Below are 15,524 nucleotides of genomic sequence, written 5' to 3'. Positions count from 1 at the left end.
AGAGGGGAGGGGCGGCGGAGGATTTCCTCCCACTGCTAACATGCTAACTGCTTTCTAGCTCCGACTGGCTATAATGACAGCAGAGAGGTCGGCTTCCTCCTCCTGCTGCTGCTGCTGCTGCTGACTCTGACTCTCCCTCCGCTGTTCGATGCTCCACAAAAATCTCGTGCAGCAAATTTCGTGTCCCTTGTTTCCTTACATGGTGTTCGGCGCCGTTGCCCGGCCCTCTCGCCATTAATGAGATAATTAATTGCACGTATTCACTTATAATGTTGATTAAACTAACAGTTACACACATAATACTTAGTAAGATTTTGTAGCGAGTAAAACGTAAAGAAAAAGCAAATAAGTAAAAAAAACAACTGGGGAGTACATGCTTACTACTACTACTACTACTACCAATAATAATAATAATAATAATAATACGTTGTTTAATACAAAAATTGACATTTTTACATTTACTAAAATAATTTACTTCTTACTTGTTTAAGTAGTATGGGTTATATTTGCTTTGTTATCATTTTAGCCCGGGAAAATTATCAATCGATCAATCAATTAAGTTTATTTGTATAGCGCATTTTAGCAGCAAGACAGCTCAAAGTGCTTACACCATAAAAACACAAAAATAAAAATAAAAAAAAATCATAAAAACAACATAGTCACCAATTGAGAAACCAGAACAAACATTACATTTTGTCGAGTGTTATTACTGAAATGTTTAATTCATTTCAATTCAGTTTATTTATATAGCGCCAATTCACAACAATTGTAATTTCAAGGCACTTTATAAAGATATAAATATCTCAAATGAAATCGTACCACGCATACAATTTGATTGATATTTAAACAGTACAGTAAGCTAAATTAACTAGTAGTTTAATTTTCGTAGGAAGTCATTTATTGGGAATGCAGATTCAAATTAAAAACGCACGTTCAAAAACAAATAAAAATATTTCAGGAAAATACCAAAAAAAAATCAGCTGTAATAAGTGTGTCATAATAATAATAAACATCAAAGATCAAACTCCAGACAAAGCAGTCGGATTATACCTGTTAGTTCACATGCGCTCACGCTTCGTGCACGCCGCTACAGCCGGGAACGCGCTTTTATGCGCGCTCCCGCAGTGTATATAGTCATTTCGTCATCGGTCCATTCAATTTCTCTCAGACGCTGAACTGTTCACTGCTCTGACAATGGTAGGTGTTTTTTTTTTTGTTTACTGCGGTTCACGTTTTAGATAACGTCGCGGCTCCCGTCCCCCATTATAGAGATGTTTTGAAAGTACACGGTGTTTTCTTATTTTAACAGGTCAAATTTGTGTTTACTTTACTGGTGTTTTTGTTGGTTTAGCATCATACTCTCCTGACCGGTTGGCTGCCGCAGCAGACAGTTAACAACCCAGAGGCTAAGCTAATGCTGCCCTGCTGGTTGAGCAGGTTATGCTTTCTCTTAACAGTCACATGTGTAGTGAATTTTTTTTCCGCCTCCTCGAATAACCCCATTAGGATACTTTCTTTCTGCCATAATGGGGGGGATAAAGTACCAATCGTCCTGAAACAACTGGCGCCATTTCGGCAGTCTTAGTGTGTTTCGCAGGGAAAGGTCTGAGATAACGGTCGCGGCGTTGCCATGACACTGCGCCGATGTTTTCACTGCATCGTGTTTCTGTTATTTCACCTCCAGACTCGCCTCGCTGGCAGGTGCAGCGGCGCCTCATCTAGATATAGCCGTGGCGTTAGCATTCCTAGCCACTGGTATGAGTGGCGCTAGCTGAGATTTCTCCTTCTTTGTCTCTACTCCGCCTCTTCACGCTCAGTTTCTGTCACCCCAGCGCTGCAGATGAAGCCAATTTGAGCTGCTTTTGTTTCTAAATAAAACGTACGGCGTATTCCTTAGCAATGCTGAATAAATAAGTGATATTTGACAGTGTGTCAGGGTAGTTTTGCCTTATATAGCAAGCTAGCGCTCACATGTGCTGCGTTCATGGCCCCACCCTGAATTTGGTGCAAAGACCATTTTGTCTCCCACTGCTTTATAACGCCACTCTCATCTTTTTCATGCTCTTGCTCGCTGTGAGCATTTTTTTTCTTTTCTTTTTTTGCTATTTTCTTCTGAAATGACGTCCAAAATAATCTAGGTTATGTAACATTAGTGTTAGCAGAGGCTAAAGCAGACTGCCGCATCTTGTTTTGTAGCTGCGCATCCTGCCAGTAACATGAAGGCCCATCACATTATTTCACCAAAATAGAGATGTGGATTTATAATGCATGCTGCATTAAAGGGATCAAAAGTATGGAGTTGACATTTTACCTTACAGAGGTGGGAAGAGTATACAGAAATTGTACTCAAGTCAGGGTAGAAATACTATGTAATAAATTACTCAGTACAACGTAGTAAAAATACTCCATTACTTACTTTTTTTTTTTTTTTTTTTTTCCCCCCAAAAAAATCACTCAAGTAAATATAACTAGTTACTGCCAAACTCAAAGTATGAAAAACCTGAATTATTTTTTATTTTCTATAAGATTTAGGTCTGATCTTCTAATGATCAACAACTCGCTACTCTAAATGTAAACAAAAGATTGACTCATTTCTGTCACCCACTGGTTAATTTACCACATCAGGTTTTGCGTGTAAATGTTTCATCATCTTTGGTTTCCAGTTACCATCTGAGAACCCACAGCATTACACAAGTCTATATTACAGGGACAGTTATTGAATCTATGCAGAACTTATTTTCTTGTGAAATAAAAACGAGTTAGACAGGTTGGTTTGGTCGTAGTTGCAACAAGCTGGTTTTAATGACTATTATGTCCTGCCAATTGGTCTGTAAATTTCTCGACGACACCTGATCCTCTATTTTTGTTTCCTTGTCCTTAGAAAAGCAAATTGTAATCAATTAAAAATGAAATTGGCAAGTCAGACCTCACAGCAAACTCAAATTCTAGCAAATTATGTACATATTTGACCATTTCTCAGATTTAAAGGTTTTGTTTTTATTATATGAAGGGAAAATGTTCTAAATGTCAAAATTGTCGCAAAGTATTTTGGCAGATCACATGCCAGGTTCTCTGATTGTAATAACATTGCAATTAACTTTCAAAATATAAATTACAACACATTTCTCCTTTTCAGTCAAACTGGGAATTGGCAGGTCAATCCTAAAAGAATGAAATAAAAAACCGGGAAATCTGTATCCATCTGGAAAAGCTTCATCAGCAAATCTAAGTAATGTGTGTTATTTAGTTTCAGTTCAGTTTTAGTGCTTAAAAATCATGTTATATTTTTGAGTTTTTGTTGCAGACGCTTATAAATGCTGACTCAGTCTAACTTGTTTCTGTTTGATGAGCAGGAATGATGAAAATGTTCGGTGTTAAAGGCGTGAAGGCCTTATTTTAACTCCAGCAGGTCATGAAGGCTTTGCATCCTGCGATTGGATTTTGAACTTTGAATTGGGTAATAAATGGTTAAGATTAGATAAGCTGAGAGCAGAGTGAAGCTCTTTGGAACAGAGAGAAACTTAATGTTCACTTTTTAAAAAGGGTATTTTCTTAAGTCTAACAAAGCAGATGAGTAAAAAAAATATGGAAGCTAAAAAAAATGCTAATTTTTGTGTGGAAAAAGTCTGTTTTATATTTAAACTGCCTGATAGGAAGGTGGGATTATTATGCTGGATTCTTCACCCTTTAATGAAAAGTTCAGGAAATGGGGGGATATCTGCACTGGGATGATGACATAAATATTCAGGAAGTGTTTACTTATTAATGAGTCTGCTGGTTAATGATTCCCACTACGAGCTTTTAACACCCTGAGCAAACGGAGGCCTGCTGCAGTCTGCTCCGCTCCCGTCTTTCCTGGCCTACTTCCTCCTCTCTGTGTTTTTTCCACTGATATGTTTGTCGTCTCGGCCTGAGACGGCGGTTTCTCCACATGAAGTGGCTAAACGGAGTCAGGAGACTTGACTGAGTGTCTTTATGGGCCGTTTGGGACTGATTTGGATTCAGTTTTTTTAAACAGAGGCTTTATTGTTGTTGTTTTTTTGGGTGTTTAATTCCCGACCGCAGCCTCTCACACATGGCCATCTTTACTGCAGGAATGCATGACACAAAGGAGCTTATGTAATGTTTTATACCTACCGGCCGAATGGGAGTCACAAACTTACTCAGAATTACGCATTAAATATTTTTATTTATTTATTATTATTTCTGTTGATTAAGTTGTTCGTTTGTGTTAGGTTGCTTTTACCACACTACGTCTGTCTCTGTCAGAGTTTGGTATTTATTAGAGTAACTCTTTAAAAAATGTACTTTTACGAGTAATTTTGTCATGAAGTATTTCTACTCTTGAGTAAAATTTCTGGATTTTCTACCCACTGAATGAAAAACAAACATGTTTTAACCAAAAATTCATCAGGCACACACCTGCAGTTTTTGTTAAACTTTTTTTTTATTGAAAGGTTTGGGAAAATTTATTTTGGGTGATTTTGTTATTTTTTGTTACATATATGAATTATTGTCATTTTCATCCCTAAAATACCAAAATATCCACTTAACTCTATATTTTGCTTCATCCGATGATGTAACTTTTAAATATTAAACGATTGATAATTTGATCAGTTACTTTTTACTGTTACTTTAGTGGAGTCATGTTGAGTGTCTCTCCTCTTTCTGTTTGGGTTCGGGTCTATCTTGGCGCCAGCTGTGCTAACAGCTAACGGCCGGTCGCGGCCACACCTTTAGCTGCTGCAGTCTGTCTTATCAGTCGCCGCCGTTGGGAGGATTCGTGCTGCGCGTGACGGTCACATGTCGTCCTCTCGGGTTCCTCGGCTCAGGCGTCTCTGTTCAGTCACAGCTGGCAAACGTAAACCTGCAGCGGGCGCTTTACTCAGCATCAGAGTTTCTGTTTTTAAAATGTTATAAGAAAGATCTCAAGGATCATAAGAAGCATGTCTGTGTATAAATTAAGAGGATGTTTCTTTAAACTCACCAGGTTTCAAGTTTTCTTCAACAAAATATAAAATTGAGCATTTTTAATGAGTTAAACACATTTTCTGTTTAAAACAAATAAAATAAATGCTTAAGGGTTCCTTGATTGCAACAGCTTTATCTCCAACAGAGCAGCATTTAATCATATTTTTTGAATTTACTGATATTGATGGTTTTGTGAAATAGTGTTATTGGAAATGTTATTACCATTTTCTCCATTTTTTTAAATCTTATTTTAAATTTCTTGAGACAATAATAAATCAAAATTCTTGACGTTCTTCACTATAAATAGTAGAGTAAATGGGTGATTAAGAAAACATTTTCCATATTTTATAATCAGAAGACAATAACAAATTTACTGGACAAATTGTCCCTGAAGTTATTACAATAAGTGATAATATTGTTTTTTCCAAGTATTCATGTAACTAAAGTAATAATAATGCAAGAGCACATTCTCAAATATGAATAAACTTCAAATTAAAATGAATATTTAACCCTGGAACTGGAAGTCATTTTAAATGTTAAAAATAAAAAACAGAAATGACAAAATGTATTATGAATTCTCTGTAAACACAATTATCCTTCAAAAAGCCCCAGACTGAAGACATTTATCATCATTTTTGGTAGAAAGAGAGGAATCCTTCTGATCCATCAGGCGATCAGTTGATTGATCGGCTCCTGTTAAGGTGTCTTCTGTTGACGCAGGCCTCCGGTGTGAAAGTCACAGACGAAGTGATCAGCGTCTTCAACGACATGAAGGTCCGTAAGGCTCAGGCGAACGAGGACGAGAAGAGGAAGAGGAAGAAGGCCATCCTCTTTTGCCTCAGCAAGGACCTGAAGAACATCGTTCTGGACGAAGGCAAAGAAATCCTGCTGGGCGACATCGGCAACACCGTCAAGGACCCGTACGAGGACTTTGTGAAGATGCTGCCGCCCAACGACTGCCGCTACGCTCTGTACGACGCCACCTACGAGACCAAAGAGACGAAGAAGGAGGACTTGGTCTTCATTTTCTGGTGAGGATCGTCGTTGCTGAAATGTTTTCAGAGAATCGTGGCGGTGGATTTAAACCTTCCTCCTCTTCCTCAGGGCACCAGAAAGCGCTCCGCTGAAGAGCAAGATGATCTACGCCAGCTCCAAAGACGCCATCAAGAGGAAATTTGAAGGTGAGCAGCCGCGTGCGGCGGGAACTTCATCCGGTTTGACTTCTGCCGGATGGTTTCCAGGGTTTTCTGGATTTTTCTTTTATGATTTTGTTTGATGTACTTGCTGTTACTTGATTCCTATAAAGTGTTTAGAGAAGCGCCAAGAAAATGTATTTATTACTGCGTAATACTGCAGTAATACTAAAGTATCAAGTATACGTAATACTTCATTGTCACTATTTTGAATGATTATTTGATATTTAAGAAAAAGCCAGGCAGCTAAGCTAACCTAAAACAGGAACTTTATGCACTTTATTTTTGTTTGAATATAAATTGATAGAATTTGACAAACTATGAAACCTTTTAGAAATGTTTAAAGTGTTTTGTTTAAATACTCTTTAACATCCTTGCTTCTGAAGTGACTGGGAAGCCACCACTAAGCGCTGGTTTTGACTTATGATCACATTTTTCTCTAGAACATTTCAGAAATTAATCTAAAAAATTCTGAGGTTTTTGGTGGAAATTTACTCCATTTTAGTAGGACAAACAGTCTGAGAAGACTGATTCACCAGAAAAAAAACTCTGGAATTTTGAAATTAATCTCAGAAATTTCTAGAAAAAACCTGTAAATTTTCTGATTTTCAAAAGTAGAAAAATTTCAACTTTGAATTTCTGGAAAATTTCTGTAATCTGAAAAAAAAATTAAGGTTTTAGTGGAAATTTACTCCTGTTCTTTTTAACCTTTTTTCTGTGTAAATGATACACTGTTGAAAACCCAGTTTAGTTTTTAGGATTCACACACTTGTAGGAAAAACATGTGAGTTTAAAAAGTTGAAAATTTGTTAGAAAATGTTCACCTTTGCTCTGGAAATTTCTAAATTTTTTCTGAGTTTCAAAACTCAAAGATTTTCAGCTTTTAAAACTCAGAAGTTTTTTGGTGGGCGTTTGTTCCTTTAACTCATTTAAAATGGCTGAAACATGTCCTGTAGGATTGACTGGTGCATTTTGTTTTTAATTATCTTGGGAATAAATAAATGTATTTTTTAATCACAGAGATGTTAGAATAATCAGGTGAAAACTTCCCAGTTTTTGACAGGTCAGTGTGTTTTTTATTTTTCTCCAGGCATCAAGCACGAGTGGCAGGTGAACGGTTTGGAGGACCTGAAGGAGCGACGCACGCTGGCAGAGAAGCTGGGCGGCTCGGCGATAGTCACCCTGGAAGGAACTCCTTTATAAACACGCCTCTCCTCTTCCTCATCCTCCTCCTGCGGCTTCGCTCGAAGCCTCTCAGACACATCTGTTGGGTTTAGTTGTTCATTCCAGTCGGGTTGGAGAAAACGGGGCAAAAGCAGAACCAGCGTCATTTGTGGGACTCCCAGGGAGGGCGGCCTGGGGTGGGTGACAAAGAAAAACACACAAAAAAACACACAATCAGGCAGACTGTTCATGCAACATAAGGATTATGAACAAAACACACCTAAAGATACTAACGATGAAGGACGGTGATGAAGACGATGACATTTAAATGCACTTATTCACGTTTCAGGACAGGGTTTTGTTCTTTCCACTTGAAATATTTCAGAGAAAGGGACAGTTCTTAAAATCATGAAAGCTATTCCAACTACATTTTATTTTTATTTTTTTGCCAAACTTCTAGTTAAGTTTAGCGTAGTGGACACTAGACGTAGTATGAACTAATTCACTCTTGTTTGCACAAGACGGATGAAAACCTCTGGGGGAACACGGTTAAATATTTTTTTGTTTTCGTCATTCCATTTGGTTTTTGGGTTTTTTTTCTTTTTTTGGGTTTTGTTTTCATGCAGTCCCGAAAACTTGAGTGATTCCGTTTTATTTCCTGTTGTGTCAGAGAACTCGGCATTCGATGTAGTGAACATAACATTCCTCGTACTTGTTAAAAAAAGGTTTCCTCGTTTTAAAAAGCTTTGTGGTGTTGCTGATGGTCTGACGCGGAGCGAAGTGTGAATGAAGGACAAGCAGACTGAAGCGAAGGGTGGATGTTTTGTATCGTCTCCTTATCTCTAATAAAAGCACTAAACTACTGACTTCTTCTGCTTTCTGGTTCTTTTAAACTGGATATCAGCCACTCAGTTTTTTAAAATACATTTTCTATTTGTGCTGCACAATGAAACTGTGACAAAAGGTATTTAGGTGTTTTGGGAAAATCCATCGATTTATTAATCTAGCAGTTTGGTTATCAATCTTTCATTTTATCATTTGTTTTCAGTCCCATCCGTCTTGTTTTTCTGTCTGTCCATCCAGTTCATAAGTGTTTGTCCTCCCTTTCATCCATCGTCTTAAACTTCACACACTCATTTTTACCACAATAGGAAAAAGAAGACATTTTTCAGTTTGAAAAATCAAAAGTTTCTTCAAAAAAAAAACCAGAATTTTTTTAAATTAATCTCAGAAATTTATAGTAAAGGGAAGGAAATTTCTGAGTTTCAAATGTATTTTTTAACTGAGGTGTCCTTACTTGTTCATCTTTTTTAAAAATATCTTTTTCTATATTTGTACATCTGTAGAGCTACATCTGATGTACTGATTTATTCTGATTAGTTGGATTGAATTCTCTAGATTTTTTTTACTGAACTAAAATCATAATAGAAAAACATTTCAAAAATACAAATTACATTAAAAAAATAAAATAGAATACATTAATAGATGCAAATAAACTAATTTTATTAAATGTAAAATGTATTTTTGGACTAATCAATGAAATTATAGAAAAGGGTAAATTTTAAATTATTTTTATTGCATAATTTCATCTGGGTAAAGCTAAAGCTATGCCACTTGAGGAGTTTTGGGTAGAACATATTTACAAAGGTTTTTTTGTGAATCTTTAATGTAAATTTCTCTGTTTTTTTGTGCAGTTTTGCCTTACTGTTCTGAACATATTCTTGGTCTATTTTTTCTTTTTTGTACTCCAATTAACAATTGATTACAAAAATTAGTTGACAATTATTTCAATAATCAATTCATCACGATTAGTCATTTCTGTACTTATTCGCTTTACCTTCTGTCAGCCATAAATCATCTTCTGTTTATACATTCATCCTTCCATCTCTTGGTATTCATAATTATGTTTGTACATCCATACAAGAAAAGCATCAGTGGTTAATTATGTTTTTATAAGGTGTTAATTCTTTAGAGGGCAGCATTTTTAATCGCTTAATCTGCAACAATCAACGAGGCGCATTCACAGTTGAGAGCTGCAGTATTTATCATGACCACACGGGGGCAGTCGAACTCCACTTTACACCAAAAGGACTTCACACAAACAATTAAAACTCTGTTTATTAAAATATCTCAAGCATTCGTCAAAAAATAAAATTAACATTCTGTCCTCAGTCAACTATGAGAAGTGTAAAGTGTCCGCCGAAATGATAGGAAGCAGCTTTATTGTTTATTTACTTTTCAGATGCGTGCAGGAGGGCGGAGGAGCTGTGTTATAAATGGAGAATTGCCAAAATCACCAAGCGGGATGCAGATGAAAGAGGAAGGGGGATTATAATTTATCCTCGGTAGATTACAGTAATCGACAGCGGGACGGCTGCTGCACCAGGAGAAAGTGTTTTTTCTTCTTGAGGAGGTTCAGTTATTATTGTGGAAACATTGACATGAATCTGACCGCGGGCAAAAATCAGAGCTGTGATCTCACAGGCAGATTTATTTAACGGGCGCAGAGGTTACCAATTAAATACAGGAGATGGAACATGGAGCCAAATGTAGATTTTTCCCTGATGACCTCTACATGGAAATATTTCTGTTTCACTCAGATGTTTATAAGGTGTGTTTGTAAAGTTACACTGTCAAAAATTAACAGCAATAATCTGGGTTATTTAATCTAAGAGAAAAAAAATTAGTTCATGTTTTCACCGTAACTATTCATTTATAAATGTCAGTTTCAAACTAAATATTAGCACACTAAATATTTAGCTTACTAGCTAACTACTTAGTTTGAAGCTAAATACTTAGCTCAATACTAAGTATTTAGTCAGCAAGCTAATTTACAAACTAAATTGCCAATTTCCCTCTGAGATTAGTAAAGTATCTTTATTCATTCAAGTACTTGGTTTGAAACTAAATATTTAGTTAGCACACAAAATATTTTACATCAAATTAAACATTTAGTTAGCAAGCTATTTAGTTGGAAGTCAAAACTTTAGTTTGCAAGCTAAATATTTAGTTAGTTAACTATATACTTAGCTTGAAGCTGAGTGTTTAGCTTAACTAAATATTTAGTTAGCAAGCCAAATATTTAGTGTTAAGCCAATTATTGAGTTGGTAATCTAAATATTTTTAGCTAGAAAGCTAAATATTTAGTTAGAAGGCTAAATGTCTAGCCTGAAAGTATTTAGTTAACAAGATAAATATTTAATTTGAAGTCAATATGTAGTGTATTGGCTACACGTTAAGCTATCAAGCTAAATGTGTAGCTTGTTAGCTACATAGTTAGCATGCTACCTAAATATTTAGTTTGAAGCTTAATATTTAGCTTCAATAATTTAATTATAAATGATTTAATGACATGATGAACGTATGACTTTGAATAACAGATCATTTTCTTTCTTTTATAACATGCTAAATAAAACATTTATTGCTGTTAAATTTTCACTGTAACTTTGCGAACATCACCCCATGGATGTTTTCTGTTGTAGCTAAAAGGAAAGGTCACCCTGTATTATTTCTAATTCGCTTCGGCCTCGGTTGTCTCAGTCCTGCCTGCAGTCTAGTCGGTTTCCGTGCACCCAGTAGCAGATCTGGGCGAACTTCAGCGGCGTGATGCGGACAGCCACGTTGTAATCCCGGTTCTCTCCGTCGATCTCCAGCCACTGGTGTCCAGAGAAAATCCCAATCACCTTCCTCTCCCAGCGCTCCAAGCCGACGTCCCACACCCGGCCGTACACCCCGGAGCCGCTGGCCCCGGGCCGCGCGTCGCAGTGCTGATAGATTAGGTCGCTCGACTCCTCCTCCACCGGACAGAACCGGTACACCAGCTCCCCCGGACGGTCGCTGTCGAACCCGGAGAAGTGGATGCGGTTCCCTGCCAGGTCGTCCGAAGAGGGCGCTACAGAGAGCCGCATGAAGGGGCGCCGGTGAGGCCACCGCAGCTCCAAAAGGGCGTAGTCAAAGTCCATGCTGACCTCCTGCGGGCCCTGGATCCAGCCCTTCGGCACCCGGGTGCGCTTCACCCGAACCCAGCGGACCAGGGGCTTCTTGTTGGGAATCAACCCGGCTTTGGTGCCATTAACGGACGGAGGAATCAGGAAGCCCACCCTCAACTTCCGGGCTCCATGAACGTAATCCTTCCCGTCGTGCACGCAGTGGGCCGCGGTGAGGACGTGCTGCTGGGACACCAGGACGCCCGTGCATCCGGTGGAGATGCGCACCGCTGTGGAGAAGGGATAATCCATCAGGAAGTCGTCACCCTGGATGTTAAAACGCCCGTCCGCTCCGTAGATCTGCCGCTTCATCCTCCGCCTCAATCGTCTCCTCCGCCTCCACGCGGGCGCGTGAGTCGGATGAAGAGCATCATCATCACCATCATCCTCCTCCACCTCCACCGTGGTGAGGGTGCGGAAACCGTCCGCGTACAGCGTCTCGAAGGCCAGTTTGTCCGTCATTTGCTCCTCCTGCTCGGTTCGGTGGAAGCAGCTGGAGTTGCAGCGGGTGGTGAAGTCCAGCTGGGCCTCGGCGCTGAAGCGCGAGCGGGTCAGAGGTGTCGGTGCGTGCGGGACCAGGGTGGGCACGTGCACGGGTTGGTGGTGGGGAGGCTGGAGGAGACAGAGGGTGAAGGGGAGGAGGTAATGGAGGAGCAGGTGAGTTGAGATGGTGATCTCTCGTGGCGTCATGGTGGAAAACACTGAAAATATTCACAAAATTATCATTTAAAGTTGTATTTTCCAGACACATAATTACATTTTATATCATAATCAAGTTAATATTCACTACAGTTGTATATGTATATACCAAACATGACTGAAAAGAAATTTGACTTCATAATTTAACACCTTATTGGACCGCTGTCTCTTTAAGAAGCTCCTTCCACCTTCAGTACGTCATCACAACGTTTCTCCATTAACCCTTTAAGAACAAGTCAGGGTTTCTCCCAGTAAACATGCTAAGCCCCGAGGTTAGGGCAGTCACTTATCCAGCGGCCTGCCGTGTTTTTGAGTTAAAAAATGTTACAGGAAGTTTGAAAATATCACTTGATAATTATGTTATTGGAAGATTAATACATGAATACTGATTATAAAGTCTTAAAAATGCAAACATTTAAAAAAGAGAAGTTAAATAAACATGCAATGCTAAGCCTGGTGGGGGCCCAAGTAAAGCCTGGCGGCCCGCCAGGCTTATAATACACTGGGGGAACCCTGCAAGTAACTTATATGATGAGCTCAGCAGATGCACAGTTCCACCAGGTGTTTGCTAATTGCTGCTGCCGCTAGTCTGAAGGAGCTTAGTCGTGCAACTTGGAGGAAGGGAGCTCTGTGAGACCCATAGTTGGTAAAAGCAAACGTTTAGGCGCTCCTGAAGGGTTGCCAAGGGAGATTAAAAGATTTCTCAAATACGTACAAAAGAATCAAGGCAACAATCCAGGTATGTTTTTGATGAAGGAATAACATTGTAGCATGATATAAACCTCAACAAAGTTTATTTGACATAATACTGCTCCTTTTAGCCATATTAACAAAAAGTTGAGTGGAAAGAAAAATATGAAAACAAAACCCATTTAGGAGTTTGAGGGAAATTTACAAGGTGTGCATCTGGCCTTGCAAAAGTGATCGCAAGCCTTGACCTTTTCCATGTTTTATGAGTTAAAACCACAAATTTGTAAATAATTTAATGTGATTGTGATGCTTTTGTTTTCTGACCACTTTACTTTGGTTATAATTAAAATAGTACTGTAATTATGCAAAGAATTGCACAATCAGGCTCTGATGCATTGTAATGTTAGAAATTGATGTTTTTTATTGTAACATTACAAAATCTGAATAATTTAAACCAATTTTTTTCTGTATGTTCAATTTGGGGCTGGATAATAAATCAATAACAATACATATTGTGATAGATGATCAATATCCATAGATACTACATCTCATAGTTTAGTCAATATTCAATACATAGTTTCCACAAGTCTGAACAAGAAGTTATCTGGAGCACTGAACCGCCATCTTGATGGGCAAGTGCAGCTTCAAGACCAGCAAAAAGAAAGAACATTTAAAATAAAGTTTAAGACTTAATAGTTGTAATGTACTTTTATTGTTAGAAGTTAGATACGAATGAGGCAAGAGCTAGTCCTGAGCTTGTGGCTTGTTTGTTGTTGTCATAGCAACTCCTTACAGATCACTATCAAGATGGCTGTCAGCTACAAAGTTCCTGGAAGTGTGACGTCACATGAGAACTGTGTATATTCATAATGAACATAGTTCTCATGTGAGGAACCAGGAACTTTGTAGCTGACAAACTGCCATAACTACCTGTCATGACAGTTGCTATGAAGTAGCTATGACAACAATAAACAAGCCACATTCTCTGCATCATACAGGTCGGTCCCAACAGCGGCAAAAATATATTTCTGTCACACATTGGTTAAGAGTGTCAATAAACTTTCTTTTTGTTGATCTCGAAGCCATGGTTCATCTATGCTTTGTGCTGCATTTGCCTACCAAGATGGCAGTTAAGACTTTTGAGATATCTATTCACTGAACTTCAACCCAGAACTGCACAGCATTCTGGGAGATGTCGGCAGAGAAAAGACTTCAGCCAGCTAAGCAAAGTTGGTGGCATCAACTAACTCACTCGCTCTTTAGTTACCTAGCAACTCACTCATTCTTTGGTTACCTAGCAACGACCTGCTGAGTAACAGGTGCAGCAGCAGTTTCAGGTTTCACCACTGTGCCTCATAACTGCTTAAAATAATAATTAAAAAAACCCAATCATGTTTGGTAATATTTCAGATATTTGAAACAAAAAAACGAATAAAAAATTATTGATTTCGACTCAGGCATATTGTCCAGCCTTAATAGCTAAACTTCTGCAAGGTGCAGCTCACACATTTCAGTATTGCAATCCGGACCTGAAGTTGGAGCGGCGAGACAACAATGACCCTTTTGTTCCCCGCAATATAGATTACCAGGATAATAGGATTTCACCCGATGGAAGCAAACAAGCGTTTTAATGTCTGTTTGGCTCAACAAGCAATGAACAAATTCCAGAGAAAGGCCTGTAATAAAGAGCCGACCAGGTAAAAAGGGTGGCATTCATTAACAGCGAGGCTTTCAGAGCAGATGAACAGAGAAAGGAGACACTCGATCCCCGCTGTGGATCCCTGGGCTCGCATGGCATGACTATAGCAGGTGTGCAGAAAAGTAAAAAGCAGCAAGTCGAGGCAGGGCGGCAACACAGATCATTACTCCAGAAACAAGACAGGGTGGGGCATGTCCACACACCTATGAGCTCCCACACACAAGCAGAAAAATGCAGACTTTCTTTTTTTTTTTCAGGTATAAAACTGATTTCTTTCACTTTTGAACTGACAGAAAAGTTGTCTTCCTTAGATTTTTATATTCACATGCTGATACTACTAAAATATTTGCATAAAACATGCAAAAAATAATAAAAACAACAACAACAACATGAAATTGGTTTGGGGTTAAATTTGTGACATAAAGATGAAAATGTAAAAGCAATATGAAGCTCAGTTTGACTATGAATGCAAAATAAACGACAGTAATTTGTTGTATTTTTCATGTATGATCTTTTTTAAATCTTTAAAGAAGCAGCCAACCACTGATTTGGAGCAGAAAACTTAAAGCTGATTCTGTTTTTAAGTAAATCGTTTATTTTGATGCCTACCTGCTGATTAGACTGATGTCTGTGGATCGGTTCACATCCCCGTCAGGTTTTCCTCTCCATCAGGGTAATTTCTCCAAGGTTCCCTCATTATATCCGTAGGCAAGTTTCTCCTCTTCCACCTTTATCTTCCTACTCTCTCTCTTTCTCTTTCTTTTTCTATTCTGCGCAAATGAAGCGCCAGGTGCGCAGTGAATGTGCGGAGCTCCTCAGCAGCCTGTGCGGTTCAGTCGCTGATGCGCGTCTGCATGATCCGCTCTGTACACAGGCGGATTTACTCTGACCCAGACCCTCCCCATGGTCCTAGTGCCCCTCTGCTACATTTGACCCGTCAGTGTCTACCTGGAAAAGAAAAGACTTTATTCAAATATTTAATCCAAGCTTATATTTATGGTGATAACTCGAGATAATAAATAAGTGGGACCCCAGGATTTGACCTTGTGGTACTCCAAATGTGACTTTTGTCTTTTCTATTGTCGACACAAATGTCTTGTCATTCGCTCCTGATATTTAAGT

At 38.6% G+C, this 15,524-nt stretch overlaps 2 protein-coding genes across 2 annotated transcripts; one reads left to right on the top strand and one right to left on the bottom strand.

The window, feature by feature from the left end:
* Window positions 1–1,047: 1,047 nt before the first annotated feature.
* On the top strand, window positions 1,048–8,194 carry cfl1 (cofilin 1). Its single transcript, XM_014991219.2, is given in 4 exon segments — window positions 1,048–1,197; window positions 5,692–6,002; window positions 6,076–6,152; window positions 7,255–8,194. Coding segments are annotated over 4 exon segments (636 nt in total). The 5' UTR covers window positions 1,048–1,062; the 3' UTR covers window positions 7,368–8,194.
* A 1,234-nt stretch (window positions 8,195–9,428) lies between these two features.
* On the bottom strand, window positions 9,429–15,288 carry prss23 (serine protease 23). The gene is made up of 2 exons (XM_014991217.2): window positions 15,012–15,288; window positions 9,429–12,015 (listed from the first exon to the last, which is right to left on the bottom strand). The coding sequence occupies exon 2, from the start codon at window positions 12,002–12,004 to the stop codon at window positions 10,865–10,867; it is 1,140 nt and encodes a 379-aa protein (XP_014846703.2). The 5' UTR covers window positions 12,005–12,015; window positions 15,012–15,288; the 3' UTR covers window positions 9,429–10,864.
* Window positions 15,289–15,524: the final 236 nt, after the last annotated feature.

The sequence above is a fragment of the Poecilia mexicana genome, unplaced genomic scaffold (assembly GCF_051168715.1).
Source record: "Poecilia mexicana isolate PSO_F unplaced genomic scaffold, ASM5116871v1 scaffold_10, whole genome shotgun sequence".
Classification (NCBI taxonomy): domain Eukaryota; kingdom Metazoa; phylum Chordata; class Actinopteri; order Cyprinodontiformes; family Poeciliidae; genus Poecilia; species Poecilia mexicana.
This window is presented reverse-complemented; position numbering and strand designations above follow the sequence as displayed.

Excerpts from the sequence above, each read along its gene's own strand:
- prss23 (XM_014991217.2), bottom strand. The coding sequence starts at position 12,004 with ATGACGCCACGAGAGATCACCATCTCAACTCACCTGCTCCTCCATTAC.